The 12511-nt window shown below is 45.6% G+C and overlaps 2 protein-coding genes across 2 annotated transcripts in view; one reads left to right on the forward strand and one right to left on the reverse strand.

Moving 5' to 3' along the window:
• GPBP1L1 (GC-rich promoter binding protein 1 like 1) overlaps positions 1-9099 on the reverse strand; it is a 33546-nt gene extending 24447 nt beyond the window's left edge. The window contains exon 1 of the mRNA XM_059821767.1: positions 9080-9099. The gene's annotated coding sequence lies outside the window, so the exon portion shown is untranslated. The remainder of the gene's footprint in view (positions 1-9079) is intronic.
• Positions 9100-10039: 940 nt separating this feature from the next.
• On the forward strand, positions 10040-12478 carry TMEM69 (transmembrane protein 69). The gene is made up of 3 exons (XM_009822244.2): positions 10040-10170; positions 10611-10673; positions 11302-12478. The coding sequence occupies exons 2-3, from the start codon at positions 10629-10631 to the stop codon at positions 12028-12030; spliced, it is 774 nt and encodes a 257-aa protein (XP_009820546.2). The 5' UTR covers positions 10040-10170; positions 10611-10628; the 3' UTR covers positions 12031-12478.
• The last annotated feature ends 33 nt before the right edge of the window (positions 12479-12511 follow it).

Genomic DNA, 12511 nt, shown 5'->3' on the forward strand with positions numbered 1-12511 from the left:
CATCTATCCTGCAGAATCATCAAAACTGTTTTGTGTTCTAGAAACAACACTGCAAATTTATATATTCCAAGATGAAAACATGCCAGAAGCTTGTCCATACAAAAGTTTTTCCAGAGTAACAGGCTGGGGGTGCGGGAAAGTCATTAACTGTTACGCATCTGACCACTTCTGCAAACCAGATGACTAACTTCAATGAACTGAAAATAGGTTAAGAAAGGTCCATACGAACGCATCTATACCCTAAAACCCTTTTCTCTATTGACACTCCTCCCACTGGCGTCTCGTACAGTACTGCTTCACAACCTGTCCATTTACCTGCTTACTTTCCACTTCTCTAAGGTCACACTGACCGAATCCTACCTCCTTCAAAATTTCTGGAGCAAATACGTGCACCCACCCAACCACATACCTTGCAAAGCCTTAACAGCTTGGTCTTGTGAATACATACTGACATCCAGAATGCAGCAAGGTCTGGGCAAGGAGAAGATTTTTTTCTTTCTTAACAGCAATCAAAGATAGAAGGTCATACAACAGTAACATAAGCAAATCACAGAGAAAAGTGACTTCTAGGACTGAGATGTAGGAAAGATTCTCCATTGAATAAGAAAACACCATCGACAAAAACATCACCTTTAGCAGTGCTATTGATTGACTGCTGCCTGCCCTTCCAGCCCCAGCTGACCCACATTTCTGCCAGCAAGGCTACCACCATGTCACTACTGGGTCAACAGTATTGGGTGCTTTGAAGAGACCACAGAACCTAAAGCCAGCAAGCTTCTCTTTGGAAGCAAGCTGTATTTAACACAAAAGCCCAAAGTACCTTTTGGAAAAGGCGGCATCTGGGGAACCTGTACAGAAGCCTGTGCAAGATGGTAAGGTTCTGAACCTCAGCCAGCAAGTGTGATATGTTGCAACTGAACCGTTCTAGGGGGTTTTAATGAGTTTACCCTGAGTACCAAGATAAGACCATTTTAAACACATAAAACCTAAAAGGCGCAACTCCTTATAAGCACTGAATGGGGACAGCATAGACTTTCTAGATATCATGCCTACCAACAATTATTGCTGGCTGTTTTATACTCCACAGCCACTGGCAATACTGTCATCCCTTATGCCTCTCTCCTGTGCCACTTAAGATTCAACTTCCCTTTACAGTCTTTAGTACTGTTTAAGTTAGAGAACTGTAGTATTTACCTGAAATATTAAAACCCACTCACTGCTCTGCCCTACTGCAGGGACTAAAGTTCCAGGGATTGTATACACCTCTATTAAACAAGTGTATCTATTGACACTACTGATACAAAACAAAGAAACGTATTTTAAATAGTATTAGGCTTTAAATGTGAACAATGTTCTGAACTTTCAACCAGCTTTAGCATTTTATTAAATAAGGTATTTTAAATCTGGAGAAGGTATTCTGCTAATTTTAATAAAATCCAAAGGTCTTTTTAGCTCTTGAAGGGAACAAAATCAAACATCTATTTTGTAGTGCACTTTGATCTACCGACATTTTGAAAGTATCTGAGGTCAAGATAAGGCTCTGTTCTGCCCTGAACCTTACAAAGCACAACACCTTGCCTTGGCTGCCTTTAAAGGTACCACTATCCTCCCCAAAACCTCATGGCAGAATGAGTGAAATAGCAGCGAGGAGCCTATCTGCATGGTCTGCCCAAAGCCTTAATGAACAAAGTCACTTCTACGGCTCAGTAGCATACACCAGGATAATGTTCCCCGTCATAAGGAAAGAATTGCAAATATGTAATTACTGGCTTATCCCTGCTGCATACTACATACCTCCTGCCTACCTGTCTTCCAGAGATGTAGACAAGAGCCTAAGCAGAAGTAATTCTCCAGTACCTTAAAAAAAATATATAAATGGGATGGGTGTTTCCTACTAAGGGTATTTTATAACCCAGTATTTTACCAGCGTTACTACCACTACTATAGCACATTTACATTTGAATATATTCCATTTGGAGCTGAGAAAAACATATTTCCTTTGGAAAAGAGCATCAAATGCAGCCAGACTATTTATCAAATATTTCTGTCAAGGCAAGAGAGACTATAAATTAAGTACAGGGAAGTACAGATCTGCATTCCAGATGAAGGATAAGAGAGTAGAAGGCATGTCACTTGCAAAGAGGAAAGAGAATTGAAAGTCAACAAAATAAACAGAGAAGGACATTCAGAAAGAAGAGACCATTCTCCTAAACAGTATTATAGTAATTCTTCCCCTTGATAATGTTACCCCAGCCCTACAAGACCAGTACTACAAACTGGGAAGGGCGGTACGTTCCACTTATAGGTACTTCCTGCCCAAGACAACAGGCCAAGACTGGGGGACTAATCTTACCCTCTCTGCCCCTCCCTCCACTTGGTTTATTTCCAAACCATTTTACCTCAAGACCAGGAAAATATGAAGAAACTCCACATTTATTTGTCTGTGACTAGGACACAACAAAGATATGTTTACTCAGCGCTTTTCAGCATGTGTACAACACCTGCATTACAGTTTGTAAAGTTTACATGTCTATGTTTTTCATTGCACTAGCTTAAAATCTTCAGCACTTTAATTAAGAAAGTATTACCAAACATCAATGCAAAAAGTCACTGAATCACAGAATCAATTCAGTTCAAAAGTCACAGAGACAATTCAGTTTAAAACAAGTCCTATATGTATGAAGTAAATTGCACAAATAATAAACATTCCATTTATTTGGTCTTGGCTTCAGAAAAAAAAGAGGTAAAAAGAGGAACAAGTGATCCCTAATCCTGTGATCTGATGATTTGCTGCAGCTGGCAGATATATCCTCTTCGGATGTTCACAGTGTTTTGCTGGAGCTCTCTCTATGATCTGGTCTGTGAAACTCGGAGATAAAATAAAGCAAGGAGTTATGGACAAGGTGTTGTCCAGCTGGTTTGAGCTTCATCTTTAGATCTTGCAGAGAATTATTGTGCTGTTATTCTGCAGGTACACTGTGCAAGCCAAGAGTTAAACAATGCCATTCTTCTATCCTAATGTCCTACAATAAACTAGGGAATACTAGGAAAACATCTGGGGGAAAAAAAAAATCCTCAGAGGTTGCATAGTTCATCATTTAAAAGACGAACTCTATCCTCTCCTATCAGATGTCTTTGAAAACAAACTAAGAAATGCCCCCCTCCACCAATTTGTACAATGATTTCCAGGCTGCAGTGGTCCAAAAATTAATCCTAAGATGTCTCAAAAAGTATCAGAAAAACGAGTTTGTTATCAGCAGACTGGAATTTACTATGCAGCTATTCATACCTCCACCGGAATATTTTTTTGGGAGCTGTAAATCAAAAGAGATTAGCATACCAGTATTCTCCAGTGTATCTCTACAATCTGTTTTCGTTATTCTTATGGCTTGAAAGCCTGTCCCCACACCTAATGCCTAACCTAAATATATTCTGCTGCAATTTCAACCCATAACTACTTGTTTTATTCATGATGGATATGGCAAGCTGACTAATCTCTCTTTGCAGATACCTTTTAAGATATCTTTTCTCCAGACCAGTATTTCAGTATTCCCTGACTGAAAGGCAACCTTAGCAGGTGTTTTGGGTTTTTTTTTTAGGGGGCCAAGGGGGAAGTCCCATAGACCACTCTGTATCCCAGCACTGTTTGGCAGCAGAAAAAGGACGTAATAACATACTCTAGGATCAAATATAGTCATGTTTTTAAAAAACAAACAACCCCCCCACAACCACTCCAATTTTACTGTTGAAGCTACAAGCTTTTAAGTTCAAAGCACTGATGATGAAAAAAACTGATGTGACCCACCTACCAAGCATGACAGCTTGAAGGCAGTGACAGGATGTCAGAACTGGCTCCCAGTTATACCTGCAGGTAACTTTTTAAAGCTGCTTTATAGATCACCTGCTGATGTCTGATGAAACACAAGCTGTGTAAAACCATTCTAAAGCTAAACAATCCAAATTTTTTTCCCAATCCTCACTCAGGGGTTCTCTCTTTTACAGACTTTGTTATCTTCTTTACAGATCTTGCTACCCAGCCATAACTCTCCCATAGTATGATAGTATCACAAACCAAACGAGATACTTTTAGCTGAAGGCTCTCAGCTCCTCAGCAGAATGGAAGAACTGCTTCGTTACCTTCTTTACAATGCTCTTTTATGTGTTCCAGTATGAATTTTCATTACAGTGATGCTGCTGAGTCACGATAATTTAGGAACCACTCAACCCCTAGATACTCTCCCACAGAACTGCTGCCTAGCCAGCTGTTACTTGTCTGCACGAGGTAGTATTCCTAAAGACAGCAATTTGAAACCATCTACACCAAAATGGCTGAAGTCAATGCTATTGATTTCAGACCATTTCTTGAATTTGTCAAGATAATATCATCAGTGCGTTCAGTAAGAATATTATTTCAAGGTAGAGAAGTGAAAACACTAAACAGTACGTGATCCGGGACACAATCCCTGATGTGAACACTCTTCCCTTGAACATATCCAAGTCCTGTCTTCTTCTAGATGTTGCAAGGGAAAGCGCTCCTCAACATTTTTCAGTATTCTGGAACTTTTCCCACCCCCACTGGCTCTCAGTTCCCTAAATACTATAGGATACATTCCATAAGGCCCAGCCAACCTGAAGACATTAAAGTCGTCATTAACCTGTTTCTCTACTTTAACTAGAATTCAAAGTAAAAGAAAGATGGTTTTCCCAAACTACCAGTCAAGATTGTAACACATTCAACATTTTCAGGGTGAGAGAGCTCCCTTGCTGAGTTTTTTTTAAGATCAGCAAAGGTCTTTTCAGACCACCTCACGTGAATCCTTATTAATCCCTTGATGAGGGATGACACATTGGAACACAATGGCAAAACACTCCTTTCTGCTGAAAGGCTGCAGACCTGTTGTAATCTTTACCATGCAAATTCACCAGCTACTTTATGGATACCAATGATTTCTGCGCCCAGAGTAATACCATATACCTCCATGGCACGCTCAGTCCTTTATTTACAAGTTAACTGTTCATCACAAACTGAAAATGACAAAATTTCAAGAAGTGATGATCATTGCCACATGTTCCGTACGTTGCAACTATACTATGAGGGTCACACAGATATGCTGGCAAGCAGTCCCTGCCACACTAAACCTCTATCCCCACTACCAGTCATTCTTGGCCGTACCACTATCCACCCTGACACTTACTATCTACCTGAACCTAGAACAGATGCTGAAAATAAAACTGCTCCAGGGGAAATAAATTTAAAATTCTTCATTTCTTCCTGTACTGGAAAAAGGAGATTCCTAAAACCAAGGGCATGCATTCAAGCAACATTATATACATACACACCTTTGCTTACTAAGAGCCACCAACATCACACTGTGAAGCTATGATGCGCCTTCCAGGGTGGAGGATAAGACTATGAAAACACTGAACCGGAAGTGATCACAAGATTCAAGGAGAGGAAAAAACCAAAAAAGGAGAAAAGACATTGCCACTTTTGCTAGAATGACTGTAAATCCTAGAACTTCAGCAGCTCCTGGTGAACACTCTAGTGTACAACAGTCCCTGAAGCACAAGGTCACATGCTGCAAAATATTTGTTTCTGAGCATCATTTATTGCAGAAAATCTCAGTTATGTTTGGATGCATTGGTTCAAAGGATTTTTGTTAAGCCAGACTTTGGAAGTGCAACTATTTCAGATTAGTCATTTTATGGAACTGCATACACCAACACTTTGCAAAGTCTTTCTGCTGTTTAATTACAGAAAGGTCTAAGAAGCATAAAGTGTTAAAATTCTTCTTCTGACACTTTTGAAGGCCAGCTAGAGAAGGCAGGGATGGAAATAGTTAAGCACACTTTAATCAAGAAATTCCAGTTTGGAGTGATACAGCCTGATCACTAATATGTATGATTAAGTTAACCAGTATGCTTCCCTTCCCACTTACTGTTATGCTAATGGCCTCATCTAACCTAGAATTTTTAGGTCTGCACAGTGTTTGCACATACATGTATGGGGTGGTGCATACTTAGCCACTATCAATGTCTACCTAAATCCACTCCCAAAAATGTAGATTTATCTTCTGACCATACAGTAACTCATTGAAGTTTGGCACATTTTCACAGGAACATACTAACTTACAGAACGCAAGTTAAACAACATCCTGGCATTCATGAAGTATTCTAAGCAGGACTATGTTTCTGCCAACTTCACCGCTTTTCATCAAATCTGACAAGTAAAGAGAACATGCACTTCAATTACTCTTACTGAAACGAAAGCCACATACGATTTAGTTTGTATCCTGGTCACTACGTAAATGACAGAAAAATTTCTACTTACATTGCTGTGTTAACAGAACAAAATCTAAACCACTCCTGCCTCTACAAGTAAATTAACATAAAACTTAAAAATCCCAAACAAACTTCCTGATATACGCACTACCTCGCCAACTGCAAAATTCGGTAACTATGACCTTTCCTTGTACAAGTTATAGCAACAGTCATCCGATGGTTGTGTTTTTACAAAGCCGTAAGAAAAAGTTGTATCTGTGCAAAAGCAGCCAGCACTTTACTGAAGAGAGGTGTTTTATGTTTTAGGTCTACTGAACATAGCCAGCCCTTTTCCAATTTGTTCATACAAATGAATAAAGCACGCCCTGAAGTACACTTCACAACTAAGTCAATTCAGCAGCAACACAACTAACTTCAAACATCTTGTAACAGTGAAATTAAATTAAAAGCACGCAACTTTAACTCTTGAGCCAATAGTTTTTGTTCACTTAGTAAAGAACTACATTATCTGACACCCCACAGTCCTGAAGAAATTCACAGGTCCAACCACAGTATTTTTCTGTATTAAAAAAAAAGTATCCCACAGCTCTTGAAATATTATTTACATTTCATGAAAACGCTAGTGAAGATTATTTTTCTGTAGTGACTTCATTTCCTAATTTAAAACAGGGATTTCAAGAGGCAGTAACACACCATGTAAAAAGCAGTCACATCTGTGAGACAAGGCAACCATACCCTGCAAAATGTTCTCAAAGTATTTTTCCTAACAATTCAGAAAGTGTGGACTTCCACTTCATTTGTTATATATCACATCTGCATTCTGCTCCTCTTATTTCTGAGACATCCACAGAAAAAACAGGACTTGTTTTTTTATTTTAAAATGCCATCTGTTCCCTGCATATTTTTGCTTTATGTCTTAGTATGATATCTGCAATGGAAACTTCTGTGTCATATAGGATTAAGACTACAAACCAGATGAATATAAAATGCAGAGGCAGCACTTCCCCACAAATAGCTGTTAAAAAAAAAAAAGGAAAGTATCACCTGAAGCTTTTCTATTCTAAATACAAAACTTCAAGAAGTTCTTCTTAAGGTACTTTTCTCTAGAAACAATCAGAAAGAATGCAAGAGGACAAACTGCTCTTAAACCTGGTGATTTTACTTCTTCCTACCACTGCTCTACACCTGTTTCCTTCCTAAGTCAGAGACTGCAAGTTTGAAATACCGGTCTCCAAATGGATAAGCACAGGGAACCTTTCACTGAAATTCCATCCATATTCATTCATGAAGTAACATTTGCATAAGATTTTTTCATAACCACCTAACATTTTTATAGAAGCAATGTCAACTCTACAGTAAACTCAGCTTTGATGGCTCTTTAATTATCTCAGCTGTTTTCTCATCTCCACACCCCCCTTTGCTGTTTCCATACTTCCCTCAGTCACTTGCAACCTTTCCAAGTATTATCAACATTACTAACACTTGTGTCACTCAGACCTCGGGGGCGGGGAAAGGAAGGCTGATTTACCTGCTCACGTTAATATAAAAAGATTTTTAAGCAATGCTCTTAAGCGATTCTGCCATTACTTACAAGGATTTAAATAGCGACTGCTCCTCTAAAGCTGTTTAAAAACTCGTAACTTGTGCAGACACCCACTAACTGCTCTAAAATCGTTCCAAAACGGCTCATTACTAAACCGAATTCAATTCAAAGCCTTAAATGCATCTTTGCAACGCTAGGTGTGAACGCAGATATCCTGATCAAGTCCAGCTACAGCCGTTTTAAGTTAAACCGTGCAAGACCTTAGGCCAACAGGGCATAAAACCCACCGGACACACAGCAGTAACTTACACGACGGGAAAAAAAGCCACCTCACGCTCACGCCAGGCGCTGGGTTTGTGCGAACAAACAACGAGGGGCACCTGACAAGTTTCCCAGCCTCCGTTTGCCCTCGCCCCGGCACGGGTCGGCCGAGGGGGGCTGGCAGCGGGCGGGGGAAGCTCGGGCTCGGCGGGCCGCAGCACACGTGTCACTGCGCGGCGCCGACCGCCCCCTCCCGCCGGGGGCTGCCGGAAAGAGCGGCCGTAAATCCCACAGCGGCGAAGGGAAACGGCCCGAGCCAGCACGGCTCACCCAGTTTCGTTTCCAGCTCGCAATCAAAACAGACGGCAGCGGAGTCGCCCCTGCCGCGGGCGCTCCGCCCGCCCCGGGCCGCCGCGCAGGAAGCCCCGCGCCCGGCCCGGCCCCCCGGGGACTTCACCCCGCCGCCCCGGCGGAACGCGGCGTTCCGGCCCGTCCTTTGCTCGCCCCCCCCACCCCCGCACCCGACCGGCCCGCTTGATGACAGGACAAGGCTAAACTCCGGGCGAGAGCCGGAACGGCCGCGGCAGCGCCCAGGCAGTGTCAGGCGCTCCGAACTTTCCGGCCAAGCAGGAAACAATAAACGAGGAGCCTCGGCCCCAACCACCCTCCCCCGGCCCGGCCCGGCGGCCCTGCCCCGCAGGGAGCCCCTCGCTGCCGCCTTCGGGAGCGGGTTCCTCGCGGGCCCGCCGCAGCTGAGGGACGGGGGTGGGCGCGCCGCGGGGCCGAGGGTGGAGAGAGCCCCCCCGGCGGCCGCACCGCCCCCCGCCGCCGCCGCCAGCGGGGTCCCGGCCTGGTGGGAGGCCGATCCCGGGCCGCTCCGAGGCCGCGGAGCCGGCGGGGGGCGGCAGGCCGGGACCCGGAGCGGCGGGCGACGGGGCCGCGCGGTGAGGCGCAGCGGGGAGCCGGGAGGAGGGTTGTGGGAGCCGCACTCACCGGCCAGGCCCCTCTCGCTGCCTCCTGCGGCCCCAGAACCATAACAAAGCTCTGCCCAAAATGGCTGCCCGGCCCTGCCCGGCCGGGGGCCGGAGGGGGCGGGGTCTGCGAGCGCGCGGGGCGGGGCCGAGGAGGCGGAAGGGACACGCCTACCTGGCTCCCCCGACGGCCACGCGGAGCGCTCCCCACCCCCGCCCCGGCCAAGGAGAGGGGCGCGCGCGCGCCCCCCGCCCCACCAATCAGAGCCAGTAGCACGCACTGCCTTCGTCACTTGTCGGGCGCCACCGGAGACTACGCGTCCCAGAAGGCCCTGCGCCCTCGCGCCGCGCCGATCGGCCGGGCGCGGCGCCGCGTGCAAGCTGGGATTTGTAGTCCGCCGCCAGCCCACGGCTCCTTTCCGCGAGAGCGAGGCTCGCCCGCTGCGGAAGTCCCGAAACCGAGAGAGCAGGAGCGGCCCCCTCACCCCGCTCAGCAACCCCCGGGGCAGCAGCGGCCCTTGTCGCCGCTCTGCCAGCCCAGCCGCAGCCCTCGGGCTGGGAGCCAGCGAGGTGCCGCGGCGGCAGGGGAAGGAGCGCGCCTTCTCGGCTCTGCTGTCCCCCGTCTCTAGCACGCCCGGGGCCGGGCCGGCCGGCTCTGGTGGGCGCCACGCACACCTGGGCCCTTCCCCGGCCGGGCGGAACGAGACGGGCCGCGCGTGCTCCCGCCCGGACTTGCACCGCTGAGCGCCGGGCCCCGCAGGAGCGCTTCCCGGGGCACCGGAAGCCGCCTCAGCGAGGAGGCTGGAGGCCGTGCCAGCTGGGGAGGCCGCGGGCAGGAGCCGGTGCGTACCGCCGTGGTTGGGGCCCAGTGGCGGGCACAGCCCGCGCCCGCCCGGCTGCAGCGCCCCGCGCGTTCCCCGGTCGGCAGCGCGGCCCCTCCGTGCCAGCCCGGGGTGAGTGCCTCGGCCCGGTGCGACCTGCATCTCTCCCGGCCACACCGCCGCTCCTCTCCCCTCTCCCTCCGGGCTGGGGCTTTCGGCGCGCGGAGCCGCCCCCCTTCCCTGGAACTGCAGGACCGTGTCAAGTCCACCGGCGAGCTGCTTGCCCTTCCCGGTTAGTTTTGTCCCCCCTGCAGGTAGCTGACCTGCAGCTTGGGGGGTGATGAAGTTTCCACTCCTTTACAGTTAAGGATCGTTTTTTCCACACGTGAGGAATTGGTCGTTTATCAGCTGCGTGCAGCCGTTTAGCCCGTGAAGGGGAGATGATCCGTAAACGGCAAGCCATCGCTTGTTTTCTGATACTCGGTTCTTTAATTAGAAATTGTTCTTGTAACAGTAATTACAACTTTAGAACTGAAGTTCATAGAGCTACCTGAAACACAATATCCTGTAGTGGGTAAATAAGGATTTTGTACATCAAATGTTTGTCTTCGTACATCTATCTATAAGAGTCTCGCATCTGATAAACAAGCCTAGATTGTGACTTAACTTTGGACATAAACCAAACTTGGCTATTCATCAGTTTCAGACCTTCTCCTGAATTTTTCTCTTTAGGCCCTTGATAAAGGAAATATGTTTCGTCTCGTACAACGATGCTGCTTCCACACACCTTTCAAAGTAAGTTTCTGAAGCCTTCTTTGCTGTCTATATTTATTTAAAAGTAAAATAGCAAAAGGTATGACTGGAGCATTGGAAAAAAAGGTGACTTACAAGTTGGAGTAGCCACATGTTTATCACTCAGCTTTTCTGAGAAAATTCCTAGCTTCTACAGCAGCTTTTAGCCAAAGCTAAGGTATTTCTTTTGTAAAATCAAATTTTATTGTCTAAAGGCCTTTTTTGCTCTTTTTGTAGAGTGGTGAGGGGATAGTAGCTAGTTTCTGGGGTGACCTTGTCCTACTTCTGTAATCATTTTATATTCTACGCTGAAAAGGACTCATATATTAACTTAAAAATGCCTAAAGAATGCACGCGTGGGTGGGTACACAAACCTTTTCTTGTGAGTAAGGTTTGCTTATTCACTCTGAAGAGCCTAGTTGCTCTTCATCAGCGAGCTTGTGAAAGCTGCATCAGTTACCTTAATTAGTTAAGTTAAAAACACCTGAAAACCAAGCAGAAGGGCAGCTGTGATGTGACTTGACTTGGAAAATTACTTGGTACAATATTTCATAGGTAGTTTAGGTAACTGTAGTACAGTTTAGGAACTGTAGATATTCTAAGGTGTTCAGAACAAGTTCTACAATTGCAGCTCCAGAAGTTAACTGATCCCAGACTACTGCTGTATGGAAAGAATAAGACAACTTGCTCTTCTCTTGGCCTCCATCTGCAGAGAGATATGTGTCTTCTCTCAAGATCTCCAAGCCTCAGCCCAGCATCAGTACATGCAATCAAGCCCCAGGCTTTTCACACCTCTCTCCCCTTCTTCAAGAAGAAAACCCCCAAAGAATCTGAAACTGAAGACACGGGCATATTGCAACAAAGCATGAAATCACTAAAGGATTCTCCAAAGCCAGCCCTTTACTTAAGCCTCGCAGGGCTAATTCCGTTTGTTTCTGTGCCACTGTCAATGGCCATCCAAGGGACCTACTACCCAGAGCTGGCATTTGCTCAGATCACGTATGGTGCCGTAACAGTCTCTTTCCTAGGAGGAATGAGGTGGGGGTTTGCTGTCCCAGAAAACAGCCCAGCCAAGCCAGACTGGCTGAACCTGGCTAACAGTACAGTTCCTCCTCTGTTTGCCTGGCAAGCCTTACTTTTTAAAGATATCACTCATGGTGCAATAATGCTAGTAATCGCCTTAGGGATAGCACTACATTATGACATTTCCCTTCTTCCTACTTATCCCAGGTGGTTTAAAGTACTGAGGGTAGCAGGAACAGTGGTGATGGTAATATCGCTGTTAGCTACTGCAGCACTGAAGACTATTTCAGAGGAGCAGCTAAGTAACAGCAGAAATAAGTGGCAGAACACAAAATAATAAATCAAGAGGAAAAAGGTATTTTATCTGGCAATAAAGTATTTGTATTGAGTTCCAGGGGAAATAAAGATTTACTTGTGCTTAGAAGTCATAAGATGGCAGTGATCAAGATGGTTATTCTCGAAGTAAACTACTTAGCAAGTTTAATAGGGAACGATTGTAAATACTGATGATTTCCAGGGCAGGCACGAGTCTGTCCTTATCCACAGAAGAAAGCATCACTCGTGAATGAGATGTTATTGTCATACGAATTTAAAATGGAGATTCATATGACGTGGGTATGAATTGCTCTGTGCTGAGTTATTAAAGTACCTGGTTTAACTACAGTGTGTGATAGTGTTCTGTGGTGGGGAGAACAACTGTAGTCATAAACAGTAACAAGGTGAGAGCAGTTCTAGTTTAGTGTTTAAAGAAGCAGCAGAGAATTATGCAAAAGCACATGCATGTTCAATTCCTGTGTTACAGGACAAAACTCTCATTT

Source organism: Gavia stellata, chromosome 10 (assembly GCF_030936135.1).
Source record: "Gavia stellata isolate bGavSte3 chromosome 10, bGavSte3.hap2, whole genome shotgun sequence".
Classification (NCBI taxonomy): Eukaryota; Metazoa; Chordata; class Aves; order Gaviiformes; family Gaviidae; genus Gavia; species Gavia stellata.